Source organism: Muscardinus avellanarius (assembly GCF_963383645.1).
Source record: "Muscardinus avellanarius genome assembly, chromosome: 10".
In the NCBI taxonomy this organism is placed as follows: Eukaryota; Metazoa; Chordata; class Mammalia; order Rodentia; family Gliridae; genus Muscardinus; species Muscardinus avellanarius.
The window spans coordinates 63,682,460-63,695,019 of record NC_137796.1 but is presented as its reverse complement, the minus strand read 5'-3'; the positions used below and the strand labels follow the sequence as shown (position 1 = coordinate 63,695,019).

At 43.2% G+C, this 12,560-nt stretch overlaps 1 protein-coding gene across 1 annotated transcript; it reads left to right on the top strand.

Moving 5' to 3' along the window:
• Positions 1 to 5,645: 5,645 nt before the first annotated feature.
• Positions 5,646 to 6,566, top strand: LOC308268592 (vomeronasal type-1 receptor 4-like; the record flags this gene model as incomplete). The annotated part of the gene is made up of 1 exon (XM_080703709.1): positions 5,646 to 6,566. The coding sequence occupies one exon, from the start codon at positions 5,646 to 5,648 to the stop codon at positions 6,564 to 6,566; it is 921 nt and encodes a 306-aa protein (XP_080559835.1).
• Between the last annotated feature and the right edge of the window lie 5,994 nt (positions 6,567 to 12,560).

Here is a 12,560-nt window from a genome sequence, read left to right as displayed (position 1 = left end):
TGAAAATAGACTAATTGATATCCCCAAAGAAATCTGCTTTCTACTATCTTTGAGCACTAGAGTTTTTCTGTTCTTGAAAATACAGTTTGTGCTTTGATCATTGCTATTGTACTGTTTCATGCATTTTTTTAAAAGGGCATTTGAGGGGAGGATGATTACTATAAGTGAAAAAATATTTTAGCTTAGACTAAGCTACCTGCCTTCAAAATAGTTTAGGGACCACTACATTTGTTTTAAATCTTTGACATTTTTCTAATTATTTGGGGAGAAAACTATTTGCAAAAATCCTGCATATCAGTGATACTATTTCTTGCACTCACCTAATTTTTTTTATAATATCAGCAAGATGACCTCTTCCAATAAGGTCATATTTTTTAAGTTAACTTTCAGGGTAAAATGGAAATACTATAAAGATGTCAAACTTTAATATATTCTCAGTGTTCTCTAATTTTTAATAATTTTTGTAGTCTTTTCACCTGGAAAAAACAATTTGTAAAACCACCAAAATAATTGTGTGCTTTTTTTTTTTTTTTTTTTGCAGGTCTGGGGATGGAACCCGGGACATTCAATCTCCGAGCTACACCTCCAGCCCTATTTTTTATTCTTTATTTTGAAACCGGGTCTAACTGAATCACAGAGGGCCTCACTAAGTAGCTGAGGCTGTCCGCGAACCGCGGTCCTCCAGTCTCAGCCTCCCAAATGCTGGGATTACAAGCATGCGCCACCACGCCCGGCTTGTGTGCTTTATTTTATAGGTAGCAGCTGTTAGTGTTACATCCCCATTTAAAAAATAATACTAATTGTTACAGCATGCGGAGATTCATTGCCATATATTGGATCAAAATATAAAGGCATTAAATTGAACTATACATTCAGAAATCAATAAAAATAAAATTTTTACTTTCACAAGAAACAATGTCAGCATTGATTGGCATCAATTGTGCAGATGAGTTCAAATCAAGGGACTGGTATTTGTGCAGATGAGTGTAATAGTGTCTAATGTGAACTATTGGCATCATATTCGTGTGTGTGTGTGTGTGTGTGTGTGTGTGTGTGTGTGTGTTTAATTCTTCCCAGGTATTTTGTATAATCACATTTTTCTACTAATAGCTTAAATGATAGTGCCACTCAGTGAAATGAAGAATAGGAAGAACTATATTTGGGGTGGAAAATGTCTCAAGGAAGCAAGGAATACAAAGGGATGTGTCTAGCTCACTGCCAGTCTGTTACATGTCAGACTTCAGTATTTTCTACTTTCTCCCTCCATGGGGGATCCTGTCTGCCTCCAGGGATCATGGATAAGTAAGAGTCTCTCCAAACACTCCACATACTCTTAAGAGATGCTAGCAAGAAACTTATAATTGTTTTTGATAATTGCCATCTGGGAAATATTTTTCAGAAATGTTCTCATCTCCCCAAGTCTGCACTGCTACTACAGGAGCAATGGTAATTGCAGGTCCGAGGGGTAGTGAGATCACTGAGCCTCAGCCCTATATCTCAGGCAGTGGCTGCCTCACTCCAGTACGTGTCCTGCTTAGAGAGAACATCACACTGCGTTCAGCATCCTGGCAAAGAGACGGAGGTTCGTGAGTATCTTCACTTTTAGTCTAAAAGAAGCAGTATCTGAAGGAAAACCCGTTTCAAGAGATTTGGTAAGTGATCCTATCAGAAGAGGGGAGGTTAGTAATAGATATGCTAGTCATGGTAAGTACCAAGGAACACAGAGACATTTGTATGCCCTTCAATGTATAAATTAGAGGTGGCCATTATAAAAATTATTTTATAGGAATTTTATAAGAAAATCTTTCTTTTCTTATATTCATTGTTCTCAAAACAGATTTTATTTAGTGAATATCAAGATAAAATGAGAAAATTGGTGAGTCTTGGTGAAGTCCTGTGCTATTTAGCCACTACTGATAGGAAGATATAGGTAAGACAGTACTTTAATTATTCCTTTACAATACAGATGCCCTTATTCTGCAGGAGGCAATATTAGTCACTTATGTCCAAAGGTGTACAGTAGCACTAATGTCAATTTTTGTGCTTATATATAAATTTTATAATGATAAAATAGAACTAAACAAGTAATACTGATAAAGAGCTAACTGGCAAGTTTAAATATAGTTGTGTTTCCTATATTTACAAAGAATCTGAAATTCAATTTGTATATTTTAACATCACCAATGAATTGTGATTACAAGGATGTCTCTGTTGCAAATGAAATAATGTTATATAAAAGTTCCATCGTGTAACATTTCTCTTCTAGTAGAATAGAAAATAAATAGTTGACTATGTAAATCATGACATGTATCAAACTATACTGTCAGAAGGTATTTTGTAGAGTTTTTTGCTAATTAGATTGTTTTGTGAACTGAATGTTTCATCAAACACTATATAAAATTATGGTTTGGGAAAAAAGAAGAAAAGGGGAAGTTAGATTGAACACAGTATTCAGCTATGTTATTCAACGTTGGCATTCACCGGAGCCATACAAGAGGTGTAAAAAAATTCCTGCAGATTGGGTTCAGACAGTAAAGAGAAATGGAGTCCCAGACTCAGCACCACTCCCTGATGTCTCCTAATGTAACCTCATGTGGTTCTTACTGACTTTATTGCTGGGATTTGGTGTAAGTGGAAAGGAAATCTGATTTTCAAGGTGTGTGAGAATGTAGTGATACATGCACATTCATGTTTATGGCAGCACAATTCACAGCAGCCAAATTATAGAGCCAAATTATAGAGCCAGCCTAGAAGTCCCATCAACAGGTGAATGGAATTTTATCCAGCCAGAAAGAACAAAATCATGTCATTTGCACAAACATGGATGAAATTAGAGAATATTGTGCTAAGTGAGATAGGCTAGTCTCAGAAAGTAAAGAGTCATATGTTTCCTATCATCTTGTGGAAGCTAGAGAGAAAATAGAAAACAAAAGTGATTTTCAATAATTGAGGAGAAAGACCAGTGGGATAATGTAAGGAGAGAGGAGGAGGGGAAACGGAAGGGAAGAGAAGAACTGATGAGTGAAACAGTTCAAATTATGCTACTTTCGTGTGTGGAAGTTTCACAATTAAGCTCACTGTTATGTAAGGGAGGGAGGGAGTGGGGTGGGACCTGAAGGGAAATGTAAGATCTGTGTGAATGTTTGTATGACTTTGAACCTCACTGTGATGTATAATTAAAGTGCACCAATAGAAAAATCTGTTGATCAGCCTCCTTTGCAGCGATCCTAGCCTGAATCTTCAGGATTTATAGAGCTGAATTTATAATCTCCCTACACATGTTGTAAAGAGTAGGGAGAATTTGTAGCAATCATCCAGTCCTGTGTACAAAGTGTTCTGGATGATGTTGGCCTGAGTAGAATGTTTTCTCGAACTCTGGATGCCATGCAGTTAGCAAAGATGAAAATTGTTGCAATTCTGAAAACATTAGTGGTCTATGATTATGGTGAGGCTATTTACTTTGAAAACCGGTAAGAAACTTAAGGAAAAGTTAAGATAACTATCACAGGCTTCCACACCACCTGTCAGATACACCTGTTTTCCTTGTATACAAATATCTCCTCATTGTAACATAAACACCATTTGGCGTAGGAATCTGATTGTGGAAGAGGCTGTGATTATACAGTGGCATATGGAAAATCTTTTCACATTCTTCTTAAAATTTCCTCCAAACAATAAAATCTATTAAATATGTACATTTAATCATAGTTAAATAGTGCATTTAATCAGTGTATTATTTCCATACACACATATATTTATTTTTATTTTGTTCTATTGGTGCATTGTAATTATCCATTACAGTGAGGTTCCGAGTGATAGAAACATACATACATACACAACAGCACCTGTTGCGTTTATCTCTAGGTCTCACCCCGCTTCTCCCTCCTCCCCATACATAACAGTAATATTGATATTGATATCTTCATACAGGAACATAGGATTATTTGAACTGCTTTCATCATCAAATCTCTCCTTTCACCTCCCCATCTCCCTCCCCAAATTCCCTTCTACTATCCTCCTCCTAACTCTCCTGATTTATCTGAAGTCATCTTTGTGTCCTAGTTTCTCTCTACCTTCTACTTGCTTATGAGTGAAAACATGACCTTTTTTTGTGACTGGCTAATCTCACTTAGCGTAATATTCACTATATCTATCCATTTTCCTGCAAATGACATAATTTTGTTTTTTATGGCAGAGTAAAATTCCATTGTGTATCTATGCCATTCATTTCATAATCCATTCATCTGTTGACAGACATCTAGGCTGGTTCCATATTTTGGTTACTGTGAGTTTCCTATGAACATAACACCCTGAATGGGCAGTCTTATCTACTACTACAATATTTTAAATGCACAAACCTATGCATATGCCAGTGTGTATATATTGCTCTTATTGTATCATTCACCAATCTTGTTTCTTTACTAACAGTATCATCAGAAATTAGCAATAATCTTGTTTCTATGATACACTCTTACTACATTTTTGTGTGTTATGTTCTTTTTTTTCTTTTTTTTTTTCTTTTGCAGGTCTGGGAGTGGAACCCAGGGGCATTCTATCTTCGAGCTACACCCCCCGCCCTATTTTTTTATTCTTTATTTTGAAACTGGGTCTCACTGAATTGCAGAGGGCCTCACTAAGTAGCTGAGGCTGTCCGTGAACCGCGATCCTCCAGTCTCAGCCTCCCAAATGCTGGGATTACAAGCGTGCGCCACCACGCCCGGCTGTGTGTTATGTTCTTGTGATTGGTGGCATCGTGTTTGGTTGCTAACATGAACCAGGGTAAGTCACATCGTAGGTCTCATGATATGGAGCCCATGGCCTCCTTGCACAGAACCTGTCAGGGGCAGCTGCCTTGGGCATCTATATTTACTAAACTATCTAAATCTTCCCTCAGAATTGATGTTGGCCTATAGAATAAATCTTTACAAGAAAATTGAAATTTGTTCCAGAAACATATAAAATATCACCCGTTGAAAGATAATAGTAACATAGAAAATAAAAACTAAATTTGGAACAGATTTGCTTGAAGAACTCAGTTAACTTGCATTTAGGGAAGTGTTGTGGCCACTGTACTCCCTGTAGCCGCTCAGCTAGTTTCAAGATCTACCATTAGCATCATCAGAGTATGAATTTAGACATAAATTCATACTCTGTGTGCCCGAGTCATCCTCATTGTTACACAAGGTTACAGCAGTACCTGTCTCAAGACTGTGAAGATGCAGGCAATTTCCGTGTGTTTGGTCTTAAATACAGGGATTTATACATATTCGAGATTTTTGTAAAGTCATAGAAGCCCTTAGAAAACTCCTAGTAAAAGAAGCAATATAGCTTGGCATAGTGTCACACTACTATAATCCCAGTACTTGTGAAGCTGAGACAGGAAGATCACAGGTTTCAGACTCTCAGCAATTTAGTGAGATCCTATTTCAAAATAAAAAACAAGAAGGGCTAGAGTTTAGCTCAAAGGTATAATGCCCCTGATTTCTATCTCCAGTACCAAAACAACCAAAGAAACATTAAGTCGACCTTCACAGAAGTACTATGATGAGTGGAGAATGCTGAATTTCTATTGACAGGACACAGGCAGCCTGGGCCCCGTGCTTCTATGCAGAACACTCTGGCAGGGACAGCAGAGAACTGGCAAGATGGAAGCCACGGATGTGGCTGTAGGAATGGTCTTCCTGTCCCAGACTGTGCTCGGAATTCTGGGAAATTCCTTTCTTCTCCACCATCACCTGTTCCTTTACTTCACTGGCTGCAGGTTAAAGCCCACGGACTTCATTCTTGGCCACTTGATTGTAGCCAACATCTTAACTCTCCTGTGTAAAGGAATTCCCCAGACAATGGAGGCTTTGGGTTTGAAAGATTTCCTCAGTGACATTGGATGCAAACTAATTTTCTACTTTCACAGAGTGGGCAGGAGTGTGTCCATTGGCAACACTTGCCTCTTGAGTGTATTGCAGGCTATTACCATCAGCCCCGGGGTCTCCAGGTGGGCAGAGCTTAAAGTGAAGGCTCCCAGGTACATTAGCATATCCTTGCACCTGAACTGGATCCTGTGCATTCTTGTAAATAGTCCTATAATTAAGTGTATAACTGTAAAATGGAACAACAAAAACACCACAAACCTAAAGGATTTGGGATACTGTTCTGCTATTCGTCTTGACAAAAACACAGACACACTCTTTGCAGTGTTGCTATTCTTCCCTGATGTGGTGTGTGTGGGGCTCATGCTCTGGGCCAGCAGCTCCATGGTTTTCATCCTGTACAGGCACAAGCAGAAAATGCGACACATTCATAAGACCACTTCCCCCAGATCCTCCCCGGAGACCAGAGCTACTAAAACCATCCTTCTCCTGGTGAGCACCTTTGTCTGTTTCTACACACTTTCCATCATCTTTCAAGCATGTTTTACTATATTTTTTAGTCCTAATGGGTTCCTGGTGTACACAGCTGCCATCGTTGCTGGATGCTTCCCAACTGTCAGCCCTTTTCTGTTCATGAGTGGTAATTCCAAGACTTTCAGGCTGTGCTTTATCTTCAGAAGCAATAAAAAACCCACGTAATCTCATGTGTTACGTGTAAAATGTAAGCTCTTACATAATTCTTTGTTGTTTATTCAATACTACCCACAAATTTGTAGGTGCAGCTATACACAACAATTTCAGATGAGAGTGGTGGTTTATAGAAATACGACTGTAAATAACAATGTTTCCACGTGTACGTGTATGTGTTTGTGTACATGAGCATGTGTACTCACATATGATTAAGATTATGCCATTAAATTTATGACTAGTATTGGACCATTAATTATCCATTAAGCCATCATTCTGGAAAATCATATGTAACAATTGTAAATATCAGATATAAATACCACCACTTGGAGTAATGGAAAACTGCTTTATCATAAAATCTACTTCCTTTTATATTTTCTTGCTCTGCTAGGTGATTAAATTTCTAAATATATGTCATGTATCTTTTTTCTACTTTTATGTTCATGTCTCTTGAAAGAATACAATGAACCAATATTTCCCTTTAGCAAGTGAATTAGTTTGTTATTATAATGGTTTAGATTTGGAGTGGCCTCCAGCCTTCACAGAAATGGGCTGGCAGTGCTGGAAGTGGGGCTTGGTTATAATTTCAGCCATGCATAAAACCATTGCAATGTATTTATCCGGGTGGTGGCCCAAGCCAGTAGAGCGCTTCTGGAGAAGGTGGGTCCCTGGGCCTTGGGGAATGTATATGGTTCATCCTCCCCTCTCTGCTCTCTGAGGCACATAGCCCATGTGCTTCCCCCGCAACCCCTACTTCCTGCCACTACCATGCCCTGAGATCCCAGGTCCTCAGCCTCACATGGACTAAACTGTGAGCAAATAAATCTTCCTTTAAGTTATATGGTCTGGTCTTTGGATTACAGCTGTGGAAATGCTGATGAATGCAGATGTTTCATATAATATTGAACCTAATAGGAAGCAACGATCAACTATTGTCATTTGTTGTATTGTCTTTTCTTTGTTAATTCTGCTGTAGTATGTCTGCGATGCCACATTTTATCTTTAAAAAAAAAAAACTATTCAGAATGTAAGCTTTTAGAATAAGCTGGGCATGGTGGCACACACTTGTAATCCCAGCATTTGGAAGGATGAGACAGGAGGATTGCGCAGGTTCGAAGCCTCAGCTACTTATGAGGCCCTTTCCTACTCTGTCTTTGAGACCCTGTTTCAACGTAAAAAGAATAAAAAATAGGGCAGGGGTTGTAGCTCAGAGGTAGAATGCCCTGGGCTCCATCCTCAGTACTGCAAATAAATAAATAAATAAATAAATAAATAAATAAATAAATAAATACTTTTACTGTCTAATTTGACAATTTACAACATTGGATACTAATTCTTTCTTTCTTTCATTTTTTCTATTTCTTTCTTTCTCTCTCTTTTCTCACACCGGGGATTAAATCCAGGAGCATTATATCCCCAATCTACATCCATGTTCCTTTTGTTTTTTTTTTTCTTTTGAAACAGGGTCTCAAGCCGGGCGTGGTGGCGCACACTTGCACACTTATAATCCCAGCATTCAGGAGGCAGAGACTGGAGGATCATGGACAGTCCCAGGTACTTAGCAAGGCCCTTAGGAACTCAGTGAGACCCTGTTTCAAAACTAAAAAGACTAAAAGTAGGGCTGGAGGTGTATCTCGGAGGTATAATGCCCCTGGGTTCCATCCCTAGTTCTGCAAAAAAAAAAAAAAAAAAAAGAAAAGAAAAGAAAAGAAACAGGTCTCAGTAAGTTGCTGTGTGTTTCACTGAGTAGATCAGGCTGGCCTAGAACCTGTCATCCTCCTGTTTTAGCCTCCCAAGTACTGGGATTATAGGTATGTGCCACTGAACCTGGCTACTAATTTCTTATGTTATACTGATTTTTAAATCACTGATATGTATCATTGAAGTATTTTAATGTACCAGTCAGACCTGCATTGCTCAGTAAGATCTCACAAATTCAACATGCATCTCTTTATGCAGATCTTATGCTACAAAACAATACTGTCAGCATCAATGATACCTCCTCTTGTCTCCTTCATAAATATCCTCTAAAGTGTCCAGCGAATAGTATCTAGCAGCAGAGATCATTTTCACTTCTCTTATGCCATATATAAATGAAATATTTCACAAGCTCTTTCATATTTGACTTTTAAAATTCTATATTATTTAACACATAGATGATAAGATTCAACTGCATGAATATCAAACAATTAATTTGACCATTTCTCTCTTGATTCACATGTGCTGTTATGTGGTTATGATTTGAGTTTTTCCCCTGAAGTTTCATGTCTTGTAAGGTTTGTACCCAGGGTGATGATGTTGGGTGGTGGAATCTTTGAGAACTGGAGCCTTGTGGAGGTGGTTAGGTCTGGGGATAATAATCACTCCTGCAAGCACTTCAAGCTGATCTTCGTGTAGTCTACCTGTTCTCACAAGAATGGCTTATCTTACAGCAAGTTTGAAGTCTGAGCTCTCTCTCTTGCCACGGCGTCTCTTCTGCTCCTGCTTTCACCGTTGCGATTCCAGTTGCTATGAGGTCCTCACTAGAGCTGAGCAGAGGCTGGCACCATGTTCTGGACACCCCAGAACTGACAGCTAAATAAATTTATTTACAACTTATCCAGCCTTTGGTATTTTGTTATGGAAAGAAAAACAGACTAATATACATGTGTGCATTTTTCAGTTTTGAGGATGATACATATTAGCATGTAGGTTCTGCAATGTGTTTTTGTGATACTTAAATTTCTGTTGGATATATATGCAATTCCCTTGCTAGTCATAAATTTACACCTACTTGGCTTTAGGATGTATTGCTAAAGAGTTTTCCAAAATGTTTGTATACATTTCAAACCATAGATTCTATTGCTAATAAAGTAACTTTTGATCCTTCCTTTATACTAAATAATTTTCATTCTGTTAAAAATTCCTATTATAGGACCTCTGAAATATTCTCTGAAATGTTTTCTTCAAAGATGTCAACTAATAACTTTAACATTATATTATCAATCCTCCAGAATCTGTTTGTTATATGTGCTGGCAGTGATTTAAGTCTTTTTAAAGCAAGCAATACATTTCAATATATCTAAAAATATTTCATTTGATATATTTTTCTCTCATTTGTCACTGCCTCATGCAGGTTAATATCATGTACCCTCTCAGCTGATTTATGTCAAATCTCCTGTTCACTCTCTTCAGCCTCATTCAGTTGATGTTGTCTCCTTCACCTTCTCCTCCTTTTTCTTTTCCCCACACTCCGAGCCCTATTTTTTGGTGGTACTGGGATTCCTGGGAGCCCTACTATCTCCGGGCTACACTCCCAGACCTATTTTATATATATATATATATATATATATATATATATATATATATATATATATTTTTTTTTTTTTTTTTTTTTTGGTGGTACTGGGGTTCCTGGAAGCCCTTCTACCTCCGGGCTACGCTCCCAGACCTATTTTATATTTTTGAAACAGGGTCTCTTACGCCAGCGCGGCTGGCTTCGAACCTGCGCGATCCTCTTGTCTCCGCCTCCCAAGCGCGGGGATTACAAGCGTGCGCCACCACGCCCGGCGTCTATTTTTTATATTTTTATTTGGAAACAGGGTCTCTTAAGCCAGCGGGGCTGGCTTTATTTTTTTTTTTTTTTTTTTTTTTTTTTTTTTTTTTTTTTTTTTTTTAATTAATTTATTTTTTAAATTGGTGCATTGTAGTCATATATCAATCACATTGGAGTACAAGACTTGAGAGGATATACAAGCACACATCATCCAATTAGCCCTCCTCCAGCCCCCGTCCCATTCCCTCCCCCTCCCTCCATCCCACACTTCTTTGGTGATTTACTTTGATACATTTGTTTATGTACCTCCTGCATTTTAAAGAGGCTCCGTCCTCCAGTATTACATACCCTCTGATTGATCACATTAGTTGCTTCACTATAGGGCCCTTTCTATAGCTCAACCTCTTCCTGTTGCCCTTTTCCTCCTAGTTATTGCTGATTAAGAGAAGCGTCTGATTTATATTTTCTGCGATATTTCTCTGTGCATGCTGCGTTGCAAGTACCAATCCCACTCTTGATGGTCCCAGTAGTGGCCTGGCTACTCAGTGGACTGATCCAGACCTCGCTGGCTCACGCAGCGGCCTTGCCTCATGGGAGGACCCAGTTCTGGTCTCGCTGGCCCCTGAACCGGTCAAACCCCTAAGCTGGCTTTGGTCCCAACCTTGGAGGCCGCAGGAGTGAACTTGCCTCACGCCAGGCTCCGATGCTGGCCATTGGCCCCTGCACCGGTCTAACCCCTTGACAGGATTCCAATCCCGGCCTCGGAGGCCCCAACACTGGTAATGCCTCACGGCAGGCTCCGATGCCGGCCTCACTGGCCCCAGCACCGGCCTAACCCCTTGACAGGCTCTTATCCTGGCCTCAGAGGCCCCAGTACCGGCCTTGCCTCACGGCAGGCTCCGATGCCGGCCTCGCTGGCCCCAGCACCGGCCTAACCCCTTGACAGGCTCTTATCCTGGCCTCAGAGGCCCCAGTACCGGCCTTGCCTCACGGCAGGCTCCGATGCCGGCCTCACTGGCCCCAGCAGCGGCCTAACCCCTCGGCAGGCTCTTATCCTGGCCTCGGAGGCCCCAGTACCGGCCTTGCCTCACGGCAGGCTCCGATGCCGGCCTCGCTGGCCCCAGCAGCGGCCTAACCACTCGGCAGGCTCCGATCCCGGCCTCGGAGGCCCCAGCACTGGTCATGCCTCAAGGCAGGCTCCGATGCCGGCCTCGCTGGCCCCAGCACCGGCCTAGCCCCTTGGCAGGCTCTTATCCTGGCCTCGGAGGCCCCAGTACCGGCCTTGCCTCACAGCAGGCTCCGATGCCGGCCTCGCTGGCCCCAGCAGCGGCCTAACCCCTCGGCATGCTCCGATCCCGGCCTCGGAGGCCCCAGGACTGGTCATGCCTCACGGCAGGCTCCGCTGCCGGCCTCGCTGGCCCCAGCACCGGCCTAACCTCTCGGCAAGCTCTTATCCTGGCCTCGGAGGCCCCAGTACCGGCCTTGCCTCATGGCAGGCTCCGATGCCGGCCTCGCTGGCCCCAGCAGCGGCCTAACCCCTCGGCATGCTCCGATCCCGGCCTCGGAGGCCCCAGGACTGGTCATGCCTCACGGCAGGCTCCGCTGCCGGCCTCGCTGGCCCCAGCACCGGCCTAACCTCTCGGCAAGCTCTTATCCTGGCCTCGGAGGCCCCAGTACCGGCCTTGACTCACGGCAGGCTCCGATGCCGGCCTCGCTGGCCCCAGCACCAGCCTAACCCCTCGGCAGGCTCTTATCCTGGCCTCGAGGCCCCAGTACCGGCCCTGCCTCACGGCAGGCTCCGATGCCGGCCTCACTGGCCCCAGCAGCGGCCTAACCCCTCGGCAGGCTCCGATCCCGGCCTCGGAGGCCCCAGCACTGGTCATGCCTCAAGGCAGGCTCCGATGCCGGCCTCGCTGGCCCCAGCACCGGCCTAGCCCCTTGGCAGGCTCTTATCCTGGCCTCGGAGGCCCCAGTACCGGCCTTGCCTCACAGCAGGCTCCGATGCCGGCCTCGCTGGCCCCAGCAGCGGCCTAACCCCTCGGCATGCTCCGATCCCGGCCTCGGAGGCCCCAGGACTGGTCATGCCTCACGGCAGGCTCCGCTGCCGGCCTCGCTGGCCCCAGCACCGGCCTAACCTCTCGGCAAGCTCTTATCCTGGCCTCGGAGGCCCCAGTACCGGCCTTGCCTCATGGCAGGCTCCGATGCCGGCCTCGCTGGCCCCAGCAGCGGCCTAACCCCTCGGCATGCTCCGATCCCGGCCTCGGAGGCCCCAGGACTGGTCATGCCTCACGGCAGGCTCCGCTGCCGGCCTCGCTGGCCCCAGCACCGGCCTAACCTCTCGGCAAGCTCTTATCCTGGCCTCGGAGGCCCCAGTACCGGCCTTGACTCACGGCAGGCTCCGATGCCGGCCTCGCTGGCCCCAGCACCGGCCTAACCCCTCGGCAGGCTCTTATCCTGGCCTCGAGGCCCCA